The 13,131-nt window shown below is 40.2% G+C and overlaps 1 protein-coding gene across 1 annotated transcript in view; it reads left to right on the forward strand.

The window, feature by feature from the left end:
* gucy1b1 (guanylate cyclase 1 soluble subunit beta 1) overlaps positions 1-11,713 on the forward strand; it is a 35,763-nt gene extending 24,050 nt beyond the window's left edge. Inside the window, exons 11-13 of the mRNA XM_021619070.2 lie at positions 2,990-3,130; positions 9,745-9,899; positions 10,142-11,713. Coding sequence (XP_021474745.1) covers positions 2,990-3,130; positions 9,745-9,899; positions 10,142-10,274 — 429 coding nt within the window. The 3' untranslated portion in view covers positions 10,275-11,713. The remainder of the gene's footprint in view (positions 1-2,989; positions 3,131-9,744; positions 9,900-10,141) is intronic.
* The last annotated feature ends 1,418 nt before the right edge of the window (positions 11,714-13,131 follow it).

The raw sequence follows: 13,131 nt of genomic DNA on the forward strand, positions 1-13,131 counted from the left end.
AATGAAGCTGCCATTTGAGGACTTGTGAACTAGATACTCTAATGTACTTGTCCTCTTGCTCAGTTGTGAACCGGGGCCTCCCGCTTAGGGCTGGGCAATATGGACAAAATATCATATCATGGTATTTTCCAAATTTTTGACAGTATTTGACGGTATTTTATGTTTTTGATTAAAAATACGTTCTAAATTTGTGAGTGGTGCGTGACCCTAGGGTGGCAACGCATATATTCTAAATTATTTCAATGAAGATACTGTTCCACAAACAGCATGCTGATTTAGGCCTCCACCAGCACTATTATCAGGCTGAATTAGCTAGCTACGCTTGCTCTGACTCAGTATTTTTATTAGCTAGTTAGCTAGCGAGTCAACTAGCTAGCCAGCTAACTAGCGATTAGCATTAGTGGCTAACACGATTTGGCTTAACTTGCTAAAATAATACAAACTAGCTGTTTTCAGAAATAAGAAACACAAACTAATATTGTAATTATAGAACGCTTGTGGATTTATATTAAGATCAAATTGGAAACAACATTGTTGTCATCAACATTGTTGCATGTGCTGCATTGACCATGGAGACTAAATGGAAGTGTCTCGTGGTGTTACATGTGCTGCATTGACCATGCAGACTAAACGGAAGTGTCTCGTGGTCAAGCAACAACAAATGCGCTCCTTGAGTGACAGGGGGTGGGACTAGGTCTGTGTGGAATGTGGTGTGGTGAGAGAGAGAGAGCAGAGATGGATGACTCAAGTAGCGGTGTAAACTATAAAAATGGACGTTACACACGGCGTCACACATGACATTTAACAAACCAAACATTCAAATACCGTTATAGAAGGTAAAGTAAAAACCCAAACCGGTCTGTGCATCAATACCGGTATATAGTAAAATACTGTATACTGTCCAGCCCTACTCCCACTCCTCTTTCTATTCTGGTTAGTGACAGTTTGTGTTTTTCTGTGACTGGAGTAGTACGCAGCGTTGAACGAGATCTTCAGTTTCTTGGCAATTTCTCGCATTTCTCAGAACAAGAACAGACTGACGAGTTTCAGAAGAAAGGTCTTTGTTTCTGGCCATTTTGAGCCTGTAAACGAACCCACAAATGCGGATTCTCCAGATACTCAACTAGTCGAAAGAAGGCCAGTTTTATTGCTTCTTTAATCACCATCACAGTTTTCAGATGTGCTAACATAAGTGCAAAAGGTTTTCCTAATGATCAATTAGCCTTTTAAAATGATACACTTGGATTAGCTAACACAACGTGCCATTGTAACACAGGAGTGATGGTTGCTGATTATGGGCCTCTGTACACCTATGTAGATTATCCATAAACAAAATCTGCCGTTTCCAGCTACAATAGTCATTTACAACATTAACAATGTCTACACTGTATTTATGATCAATTTGATGTTATTTTAATGGAGAAAAAATGTGCTTTTCTTTCAAAAACACAGACATTTTTAAGTGACCCCAAACTTTTGAACAGTAGTGTGTGTGTATGTATACACACACACATACACACACACACACCCTTTAACCCCCTAAGATCCTTTTAGACCCCTCTTTCAGAGTCACTGAGATCTCTTCTTCTAGCCATGGTAGCCAAAGTAATAGGCAACTAGGCATTTGTATACATGGCCCTAAGCATGATGGGACATTTTAATTGCTTAATTAAGTCAGGGAACCCCCTACAGTGGGGAGAACAAGTATTTGATACACTGCCGATTGTGCAGGTTTTCCTACTTACAAAGCATGTAGAGGTCTGTAATTTTTTATCATAAGTACACTTCAACTGTGAGAGACGGAATCTAAAACAAAAATCCAGAAAATCACATTGTATGATTTGTAAGTAATTCATTTGCATTGATAACCATACTAGGCAGGGGTGGCATCCATTAGTCTAAATATTCCTGTTTCATTGCACAACCTTCAATGTTATGTCATAATTACGTATAATTCTGGCAAATTAGGCGGCCAAAACTCTTGCATATACACTGACTCTGCGTGCAATGAACGCAAGAGAAGTGACACAATTTCACCTGGTTAATATTGCCTGCTAACCTGGATTTCTTTTAGCTAAATATGCAGATTTAAAATATATATACTTCTGTGTATTGATTTTAAGAAAGGCATTGATGTTCATAGTTAGGTACACATTGGAGCAACGATACGCACCGCATTAATTATATGCAACGCATGACACGCTAGATAATCTAGTAATATCATCAACCATGTGTTAACTAGTTAACTAGTCATTATGATTGATTAATTGATAGTTTTTTATAAGATAAGTTTAATTCTAGCTGGCAACTTACCTTGACTTACTGCATTCGCGTAACAGGCAGTCTCCTCATGGAGTGCAATGAGAGGCAGGTGGTTAGAGTGTTGGACTAGTTAACTGTAAAGTTTCAAGATTGAATCCCCCGAGCTGATAGGGTGAAAATCTCTCATTCTGCCCCTGAACGAGGCAGTTAACCCACCGTTCCTAGGCCGTTATTGAAAATAAGTGTTCTTAACTGACTTGCCTAGTTAAATAAAGATTAAATAAAATAAAACAATATTTTTAAAAAATATTATTTTTTGGGGGGGGCAATATCGGTGACCAAAAATACAGATTTCCGATTGTTATGGAAACTTGAAATCGGCCCTAATTAATCGGCCATTCCGATTAATCGGTCGACCTCTATTTGTGACCTCAAGTGGCACTTTCTAGTTTGATGAACCACTGAAATCCAAAGATCCTTTTCATCATAAGGATTTACATTAAGGGGAAAAAATATTGTGTGTTATAAGATTCTGCATAGTAACAGAAATAGCTCTCTCTACCTTTCGGTGGAAACAGTAAGTGATATAAAAGTGTCAAAAAGAATAGTGTTAAAAATGACAGTGTTTTCTAGACTTCACGTCCTTTTCACATTTAACCACTTACATCTCACAGCATTTTCTGATATAACGTTATGCCTAGTAACCAAAATGCCTCTCTTTCTATAGGTGGAGACAGTGGGTGATAAGTACATGACGGTCAGTGGGCTGCCAGAACCATGTACCCACCACGCTCAATCTATCTGCCACCTGGCCCTGGACATGATGGAGATTGCTGGACAGGTCAAAGTGGATGAAGATCCAGTACAGGTGAGGATGGGATATGTTTATTTTTTCCAACATTTTGACCAAAATCAATTGAGAAATGGAGCAAACGTGAAATGCTAGTGCTGGCTGAACCATATCAGCAGCCTTGTCCAGAAACAACAAAGTGCTAGACGAGGGATGGGCAATAATTTTGGCTCGAGGGCCACATGGGGATTTCGAAATAATTCAACTGAGGGACACATTTTTGGGGGGACCAATTTGTTCACATCTATTGAGGTGTCTGAAAAATTGCAGTTATTTCAGTATACAGTGTTTCGGAAAGTATTCAGACCGCTTGACTTTTTCCAAATTTTGTTAGGTTACAGCCTTATTCTAAAGTTGATTAAAAACAGGTTTTTAGAATTGTTTTCTAATTTATAAACAAATATTAAAAAATATCACATTTACATAAGTATTCAGACCTTTTACTCAGTACTTTGTTGAAGCACCTTTGGCAGCGATTACAGCCTCGAGTCTTCTTGGGTATGACGGTACAAGCTTGGCACACCTGTAGTCTTCTCTGCAGATCCTCTCCAGCTCTGTCAGGGTGGATGGGGAGCGTTGCTGCACAGCTATTTTCAGGTCTCTCCAGGTATGTTAGATCGGGTTCCAAGTCCAGGCTCTGGCTGGGCCACTCAAGGACATTCAGACACTTGTCACAAAGCCACTCATACATTGTCTTGGCTGTGTGCTTAGGGTTGATGTCCTGTTGGAAGGTGAACCTTCATCCCAATCTGAAGGCCTGAGCGCTCTGGAGCAGGTTTTCATCAAGGATCTCTCTGTACTTTGCTCCGCTCATCTTTGCCTTGATCCTGACTCCCAGTCCCTGCTGCTGATAAACATCCCCACAGCATGATGCTGCCACCACCATGCTTCACCGCAGGGATGGTGCCAGGTTTCCTCCAGACGTGACTCTTGAAATTTAGGCCAAAGAGTTTCATCAGACCAGAGAATCTTGTTTCTCATGGTCTGAGAGTCTTTAGGGTACCTTTTGTCAAACTCCAAGCGGGCTGTCATGTGCCTTTTACTGAGGAGTGGCTTCCGTCTGGCCACTCTACCGTAAAGGGTGCAGAGATGATTGTCCTTCTGAAAGTTTCTCCCATCTCCACAGAGGAACTCTAGAGCTCTGTCAGAGTGACCATTGGGTTCTTGGTCACCTCCCTGACCAAAGCCCTTCTCCCCCAATTGCCGGGCGGCCAGCTCTAGGAAAAGTCTTAGTGGTTCCAAACTTCTTCCATTTAAGAATGATAGAGGCCACTGTGTTCTTGAGGACCTTCAATGCTGCAGACATTTTTTGGTACCCTTCCCCAGATCTGTGCCTTGACACAATCCTGTCTCGGAGCTCTACAGACAATTCCTTCCACCTCATGGCTTGGTTTTTGCTCTGTCATGCACTGTCAACTGTGGGACCCAATGTAGACAGGTGTGTGCCTTTCCAAATAATGTCCAATCAATTGAAATTACCACAGGTGGACTCAAATGAAAACATTTGTAAAAATGTGTAAAAAACTGTTTTTGCTTTGTCCTGTATTGTGTGTAGATTGCTGAGGATTTTTTATTTAATCCATTTTATATTAAGGGAGTAATGTAACAAAATGTGGAAAAAGTCAAGGGGTCTGAATACTTTCCGAAGGCACTGTATGTTAGAATTGTAATAATTCTACTTGGGAAGGCAGATCAAGTACTTTTTCTTTTTTTTTTTTACCAAGAGCAAACAACAATTTGCATGTGAACACTCTGAATCCTAAATTATTACTTCACATTCAAATTATTACTCCACCGGGTTGCGCCTGGGAGGCAACCTGGTTTTCAAAACAATCACTTTTCTCCTGGTGCAATCTCCGCCCATCCGGGCCAGTTTAATCAAATTCCCTCATTGTAACATTGCTGTAGCCCTCAGTTACAGGAATAGGCGTATAGGTGGTTGAGAGAGCACATGAGGGCCACATCCCAATTCTCTTATGGTGTGCATTTGCCAACTCCTCATCTTGGGAGTATGCAAGTGCACACTTCAGGTGAAGGGAAGAGTATCGGGACACAACTCAGCAACATGACAGCAACAAGTCCAACACATTTGAGTACTGCCTATGAGAAGAAAGGGTGCTCCACACACAGTTTGTTCACAGTGTGTGATACAATGTGTCTTTGGGTGGCACAATCACTGCCAAGTAATGACTTGTAATGACTGTACAACAAAAATATATTTATAATGGTATCAAATATCATATCTTATAAATACATTTTCATCATGTAATCTCAACATATTCATAACAACAAAATACAATGTTTCCCTTTGTTTACACTCTGTTTTGAACATTTATTGTCGCCATGACTATGACAGGCTATCTTGACTGGCACTAACTTTAGCTGACATTAGCTTCTATGCTAATGGTCTTTTATACATTAATTAAACTAACATGATAAAAAATAACAATTATATCATTACACTCCGCTTAACTTGGTGTTTCATATCCTATGCTTTATAACTCACTCACCGTGATGATAACGTTAATAATTTGTTTATCTGGTGCTTTTCTCTTCAGTTTTCAGTTCAACTCATTCAACTGACTCACTGACTTGGCAGGCTAGCGCGAGATTGTGTGAAGCAACCACTAGAGCAGGCCGAAACAAGCTACAGTTGTCAGGGCTACAGTTGTAATGTGGAGATGTGCAAGTTTGTAGATGTGTATCTATGTTTGGTTTTGTTAGTCCTATTAATAAGAAAGTGAGATAAGTAAATAGTAAGGATATGATGCAATATACTTGATATTTGAGCTTTATGAGCTTTATCTTGGCCAGATTGCAGTTGTAAATGAGAACTTGTTCTCAACTTGCCTACCTGGTTAAATAAAGGTGAAATAAAAATAAATAAATATCACAAATCATAAACCCAGGAAATTATAATCATAAGCATATTTCATTCATGAAATATGTATCATATTACATTAAACAAATTATAAGAGTATTGCGATATACAGTACTGACTCTTATTTAGTCATCTCTTTTTTATCGTCCCGTCTCAGAAATTAGTGAATGATTTGTTTTACCCCTTAGTATTTTTTAGCATAAAGTATTTATAAACTCTTCTTTAAAAAAGCCACTGTCCACATAAGACATTGTAAGAGCTGTAACTTGGATGTTAAACAGCAGACTTTTTGTTTAACTGACGGATTGAGTTTGTTATTGTATCAGTGACTCTTGGAGACTTGGCATTGGAAAATCACATCTGGCTAACAAAACATTGTTTATCAGACACATGGCATGGGGTGGAGAGGATCCCAGTTTGGCAGTAGAAACAACCTCCAATCATCTCACTGCCCAAGATATAAAAAAATAGGTCCCCATTCCACGTTATCCTAAACATTTAGTGTTCAGCTTGTGTTCTGTTCTCACTGTTCGAGCACTGAAGGTCCTGAACCCGTAAGAGACCCAAATAGAGGATCTGCTACGTTCGATGGAATGTTTATGGATTTGTTATTTCATTTAGAGTCTAAATATTTAATCTCATTTTACGTGCGCTTTCTTTCACCTTACACATATGTAACAGTATAACTTTAGACCGTCCCCTCGCCCATACCCGGGCGCGAACCAGGGACCCTCTGCACACATCAACAACAGTCACCCACGAAGCATCGTTACCCATCGCTCCACAAAAGCCGCGGCCCTTGCAGAGCAAGGGGAACCACTACTTCAAGGTCTCAGAGCAAGTGACGTCACCGATTGAAACGCTATTTAGCGCGCACCACCGCTTACTAGCTAGCAGTTTCACATCCGTTACACATAGTTTTAAATGACAAATACCATCATTACATTATGTAGGCATATGTAAACAAATTACCTGTATTTACGCCAGTGTAACAGTTCCAATCATGGCACCAGATATTGAAGGTATGTCTACTATAAACAGGAAATTGAGAGTCCAAAAATGACTTCATACTGCAAAACACTGCTCGCCCGTAGCAATTTCCCCAAAAACAAACCGTTATAACAGTCTTCATCTATCATGTTCTCTCTTTTCATGACCTCATCTAACTAGGCACACAGAGCCAGTGCCACATTTAAACAGTGTAAAGACTTCTTATTTGTCAAATGAAATGGATCCTCATGCAATAAGGGGTGGAAGGGGCTGGCACAGTCATATAAATATACTAACATACTCAGACCATGGCAATTTGACTGGTACACTCAATTCCTAATTCTATTGGCACAGTCCCTCGGGGCCGGATTACCTAATGGGCACACGGGGGCCCCTAGATAGTATTTGAAAACGTAGGTTGTGAGCCCCCAGGAGGATGGGGCCACTGCAGACAGAATATTATGAACACGTCGGTTGTGAACCGCCTGGAGGTTGGGCCCCCCCCCCCCCCCCCCCCCCCCCCCCCCCCAGATAGCATATGACCTCATCAGTTGAGGGCCCCTTGGAGGTCGGGCAAACGCAGCCCTGAGTCCCATAGAGCTGTAAAGAACTGTAGAGATCCTGAGAAACCTTGACCTTGTAACACCTCCAAACTCATGTTCCAAAAACATGTTCGCAGTTGTTTCAACCGTGCTCACATTTAGACACATTGCAGAGATGTTATAAACAACAACACTGCAGCAGATACATTGTTAAACATTCCATGACCAATGACTAGTTATCTTGTCTCTGGTGTTTATCCATGTCTTTGTGGAACACAAATCATCAACCCTGTCTATTGTTTAACGTTGGCTTAACATTTGGTTACAAAGATGTAAACGTCATGGTGGGTGTTATGTAAACAGTACATTTACTATAGACAGTCGGTTCCAAAATGGTTAGCTATATGGAAGTTATGATGGTAGGAATGTTGTGTGAATTATCTGATACAGTGGGGCAAAAAAGTATTAAGTCAGCCACCAATTGTGCAAGTTCTCCCACTTAAAAAGATGAGAGAGGCCTGTAGTTTTCATCATAGGTACACTTCAACTACGACAGTCAAAATGAGAAAACAAATCCAGAAAATCACATTGTAGGATTTTTAATGAATTTATTTGCAAATATGGTGGAAAATAAGTATTTGGTCAATAACATAAGTTTATCTCAATACTTTGTTATATACCCTTTGTTGGCAATGACAGAGGTCAAACATTTTCTGTAAGTCTTCACAAGGTTTTCACACACTGTTGCTGGTATTTTGGCCCATTCCTCCATGCAGATCTCCTCTAGAGCAGTGATGTTTTGGGGCTGTTGCTGGGCAACACGGACTTTCAACTCCCTCCAAAGATTTTCTATGGGGTTGAGATCTGGAGACTGGCTAGGCCACTCCAGGACCTTGAAATGCTTCTTACGAAGCCACTCCTTCGTTGCCAGGGCGGTGTGTTTGGGATCATTGTCATGCTGAAAGACCCAGCCACGTTTCATCTTCAATGCCCTTCCTGATGGAAGGAGGTTTTCACTCAAAATCTCACGATACATGGCCCCATTCATTCTTTCCTTTACACGGATCAGTGGTCCTGGTCCCTTTGCAGAAAAACAGCCCCAAAGCATGATGTTTCCACCCCCATGCTTCACAGTAGGTATGGTGTTCTTTGGATGCAACTCAGCATTCTTTGTCCTCCAAACACGGCGAGTTGAGTTTTTACCAAAAAGTCCCTGGCGGCGTAGTGTGTTACTGATGGTAGGCTTTGTTACTTTGGTCCCAGCTCTCTGCAGGTCATTCACTAGGTCCCCCCGTGTGGTTCTGGGATTTTTGCTCACCGTTCTTGTGATCATTTTGACCCCACGGGGTGAGATCTTGCGTGGAGCCCCAGATCGAGGGAGATTATCAGTGGTCTTGTATTTCTTCCATTTCCTAATAATTGCTCCCACAGTTGATTTCTTCAAACCAAGCTGCTTACCTATTGCAGATTCAGTCTTCCCAGCCTGCTGCAGGTTTCTGGTGTCCTTTGACAGCTCTTTGGTCTTGGCCATAGTGGAGTTTGGAGTGTGACTGTTTGAGGTTGTGGACAGGTGTCTTTTATACTGATAACAAGTTCATACAGGTGCCATTAATAGAGGAAATGAGTGGAGGACAGAGGAGCCTCTTAAAGAAGAAGTTACAGGTCTGTGAGAGCCAGAAATCTTGCTTGTTTGTAGGTGACCAAATACTTATTTTCCACCATATTTGCAAATAAATTCATTAAAAATCCTACAATGTGATTTTCTGGATTTCTCATTTTGTCTGTCGTAGTTGAAGTGTACCTATGATGAAAATTACAGGCCTCTCTCATCTTTTTAAGTGGGAGAACTTGCACAATTGGTGGCTGACTAAATACTTTTTTGCCCCACTGTATATACTGGGTTATTACATGGCAGGTGATCAGACACTGAAAAGTCCAAACAGCTTGACGAAGTCAATAGGTTCATGCACACTGTTCAGCATGTGCCAATATTGTGGGAATCAAGGGATTAAAGAAAAGTTTTTTTAAACCGAGTGTAATCCCGCTCCACCTTTAGTATGTTTCATGCTTTATTAGACAGACATAAAACCGGTGCTGGGACACAGGCAGGTAGGTTTGAAATGGGGATCAAACCCCGGGCTCCATTGGGGAGGCATGTACATATGTGTTACTTACTCGACCGTGACACAGTTTTCTTGACAATCCTCTTCTCTCCATAGATAACCATTGGGATCCACACAGGAGAGGTGGTAACTGGGGTCATAGGTCAAAGGATGCCCCGCTACTGCCTGTTTGGAAATACTGTCAACCTCACCAGCCGTACAGAAACCACAGGAGAGAAGGGAAAAATCAACATTTCAGAATATACTTACAGGTAAGGATAAATATGCCGTTATTTAGATGAATGAGACATTGCTGTGAAGTGCTCATCCATTCTTTGTAAGATCATGCATGGCATGGTATATTACTGTTGCTGACCCTGTCCTTCAACCCTTCTGTATGTGTGTGTCTTGGGGGTTGGGCTAAAGGGAGAAAAAATTACTTATTTTGAAGCAGCCTTTGGAAACAACATATTGTTGAAATCTTTGAAAATGTGGGAAACACCTTTGATTTCAGGTGTTTGCAGTCGGCAGAGAATGCTGACCCTCAGTTTCATTTGGAGTACCGAGGACCCATCACCATGAAAGGCAAGAAGGAGCCCATGAATGTGTACTTTCTGTCTCGCAAAAGTACTGAAAGCGATGTTTGATCACAAAAGTATTTCCCTTTCCCCAGCCGGAAAAATGCATGAAAGTGTAATTTTTGGGTTCTAATTTGGTTTTATGGGTTGAAGAGACGTCAGATAACCAAATTAGAACCAAGAGAAGATGTCCTTTTCTGGCCGCTAAAAAGATAAGTTAAAAAAACATTTTTACAATCAACATAAAACTGGACCATAACTCATGCCTGACCAGTTTTGCTCACTGGGTCACTTGTCAGTTTCAAGAACCTGCTGTATCTGAAGACAATTTTAACGTCTAGAAATATACCTTGTTCTCTCCTTCACCAACAGTTATTCTTATTGTTAGTATATATGTTTGTTACAAGTGACAAAGGTAGATTATGAATTTAAGTTAGTATGATGAAGATGAAGAACCTATTTTTATGGATATACTGTAGGTACTGGCACGTACTGTAATACAACGTCATGTCTTTTCTTTCTCTATCCATTCCAGCATTTAAAGTAGGATTTTACCTTCAAGGTATTCTGCATTCTATGTATTTATTCACTAAAGTTGTATCTGTGCACTGATTTTCTTTGTTATTTTTATTTGTGGTATAATATACATGGTATAATATACATGTATTGGCCAAATCATAATCTCAACTGTGAATTCCATATTCTGTAGGAGATACTGAACTTTTGGTATAATGTATTAATAAACACATTAAATATTTCACTTAACTGTCCAAATACATTTTAACACCAATAAGCAGTGTTGTGTAGTAGTGAACTACATGTAGTTCAACTAGTAAATTAACTAAATTATGCAGTATCTTGGTGGTAGTTGAACTACATTCAAATCTAGGTAGTGTTGTCATTAGTTAATGACTTTCTTTGTCATGTAGTGGTGTAGCTAACTACTGAAACTAAACACTACTCTTTTTGCAAAAATAAAATAAAATATGGGTGACGTAGGCAATCATTTCCTTTTTTTTCGACCTCAGATCTGCCTAATTCTCACTTGAAACATCGTTTTTGTGTTTAATAGGCTAAATTACATATTCGGTTAACATATGACCCCAACTTGATCTATTCTTGCAATTTGTAGACTATGACATTTCAGATTTACATTTCATAATTTTCACGATTTGAATGTAGAGAACTACTTTTTCAAAGTGACTTTAGTTAAGTAAACTATATTTTTCTTAAGGGTAGATTTAGTATAGCTTAACTTCTTCCAGTGTGAAGTAATTGGTAGCTTGATAAATTATATTGTCAGAGTAGCTTCCCTAACACTGCCAATATGTTGTTCTGTAATTGTGACATTTATTTTAAACTGCACTCACCCCAAAAAATCTTGTTCATGTGCAAGTGCCTCACAATGTGGCATGCTATTGTGAAGGAAAATACTATTGTTTTTACATAGATTAATTCACTGTTTGTTTCATTGATGATTTTTGTTGAATAAAAAGAGGCTACCAGAGCTGTGGTATTATTTATTTGTTAGTTTTATTACTTATTTCCATGCTGGCATGTAATGGGGATTGTTCGTAGGCTGGTGGAACCAGCAGAGATCGGGCTGCTTCCACCAGGCTAGATAGTTGGGACAATAATAGGAGAAATGTATCAAATATTTGAAAAGGAGTGGATTGTCAAGGAGTAAGTGAGGCAAGAGGTAATTCTACTATACATACACTACTGTACCAAGTGAGCAGAGGAATTAGAAAACAGTTCATGCATTTTGAACAGTCACTGTTTGCAACTGAAATAGTCAACCTTGCAGAAGCAGAGGAAATCATCCTTGGTTAATGCGCCCTCAAGTGGCCAGTTGTTGATACTGACTGACATATCAGCTGAGTACACAGATCAGAGTACACAAAAAAGGAGGGAAATGTTTAGCACCATGTGTCTTACCCTACCACCCACCCTCCCTAATGATCCTGAATTATTTGATTGTCTTTCTATCCTAGTATTGAGGTACACATCATATAGATATCTACACACATCAATAAAAATTTAAACTCAGGTACATAATCAACCAGACAACAAAATAAATTAAAACTTGCCATGTCCTATAAAATAAATCAAATAAAATGTTATTGTTCGCGTACACATATTCTGCAGATGTTATAGCAGGTATGGGTTTTTAGAAATGTTTGCAAATTAAAAACAGAAATAGTACATTTACATAAGTATTCAGACCCTTTATTCAGTACTTTGTTGAAGCACCTTTGGCAGCGATTACAGTCTCGAGTCTTCTTGGGTATGACGGTACAAGCTTGGCACACCTGTATTTGTTTTTTTTTCCCATTCTTCTCTGCAGATCCTCTCAAACTCTCAGGTTGGATGGGGAGCGTCGCTTCACAGCTATTTTTAGGTCTCTCCAGGTATGTTTGATCGATCGGGTTCAAGTCCGGGATCTAGCTGGGCCACTCAAGGACATTTAGAGACTTGTCCCAGAGCCACTCCTGCATTGTCTTGGCTGTGTGCTTAGGATCGATGTCCTGTTGGAAGGTAAACCTTCACCACAGTCTAAGGTCCTGAGTGCTCTGGAGCAGCTTTTCATCAAGGATCTCTCTTCACTTTGCACAATCCTGACTAGTCTCCCAGTCCCTGCCACTGAAACACATCAGCACAGCATGATGCTGCCACCACTTCACCGTATGGATGGTGCCAGGTTTCCTCCAGACGTGACAATTGGCATTCAGGCCAAATACTTCAGTCTTGGTTTCATCAGACCAGAGAATCTTGTTTCTCATGGTCTGAGAGTCCTTTGGGTGCCTTTTGTCAAACTCCAAGAGGGCTATCAGGTGCCTTTTACTGAGGAGTGGCTTCCGTCTGGCCACTCTACCATAAAGGCCTAATTGATTGAGTGCTGCAGATATGTTTGTCCTTCTGGAAG

Source organism: Oncorhynchus mykiss, chromosome 10 (assembly GCF_013265735.2).
Source record: "Oncorhynchus mykiss isolate Arlee chromosome 10, USDA_OmykA_1.1, whole genome shotgun sequence".
Classification (NCBI taxonomy): domain Eukaryota; kingdom Metazoa; phylum Chordata; class Actinopteri; order Salmoniformes; family Salmonidae; genus Oncorhynchus; species Oncorhynchus mykiss.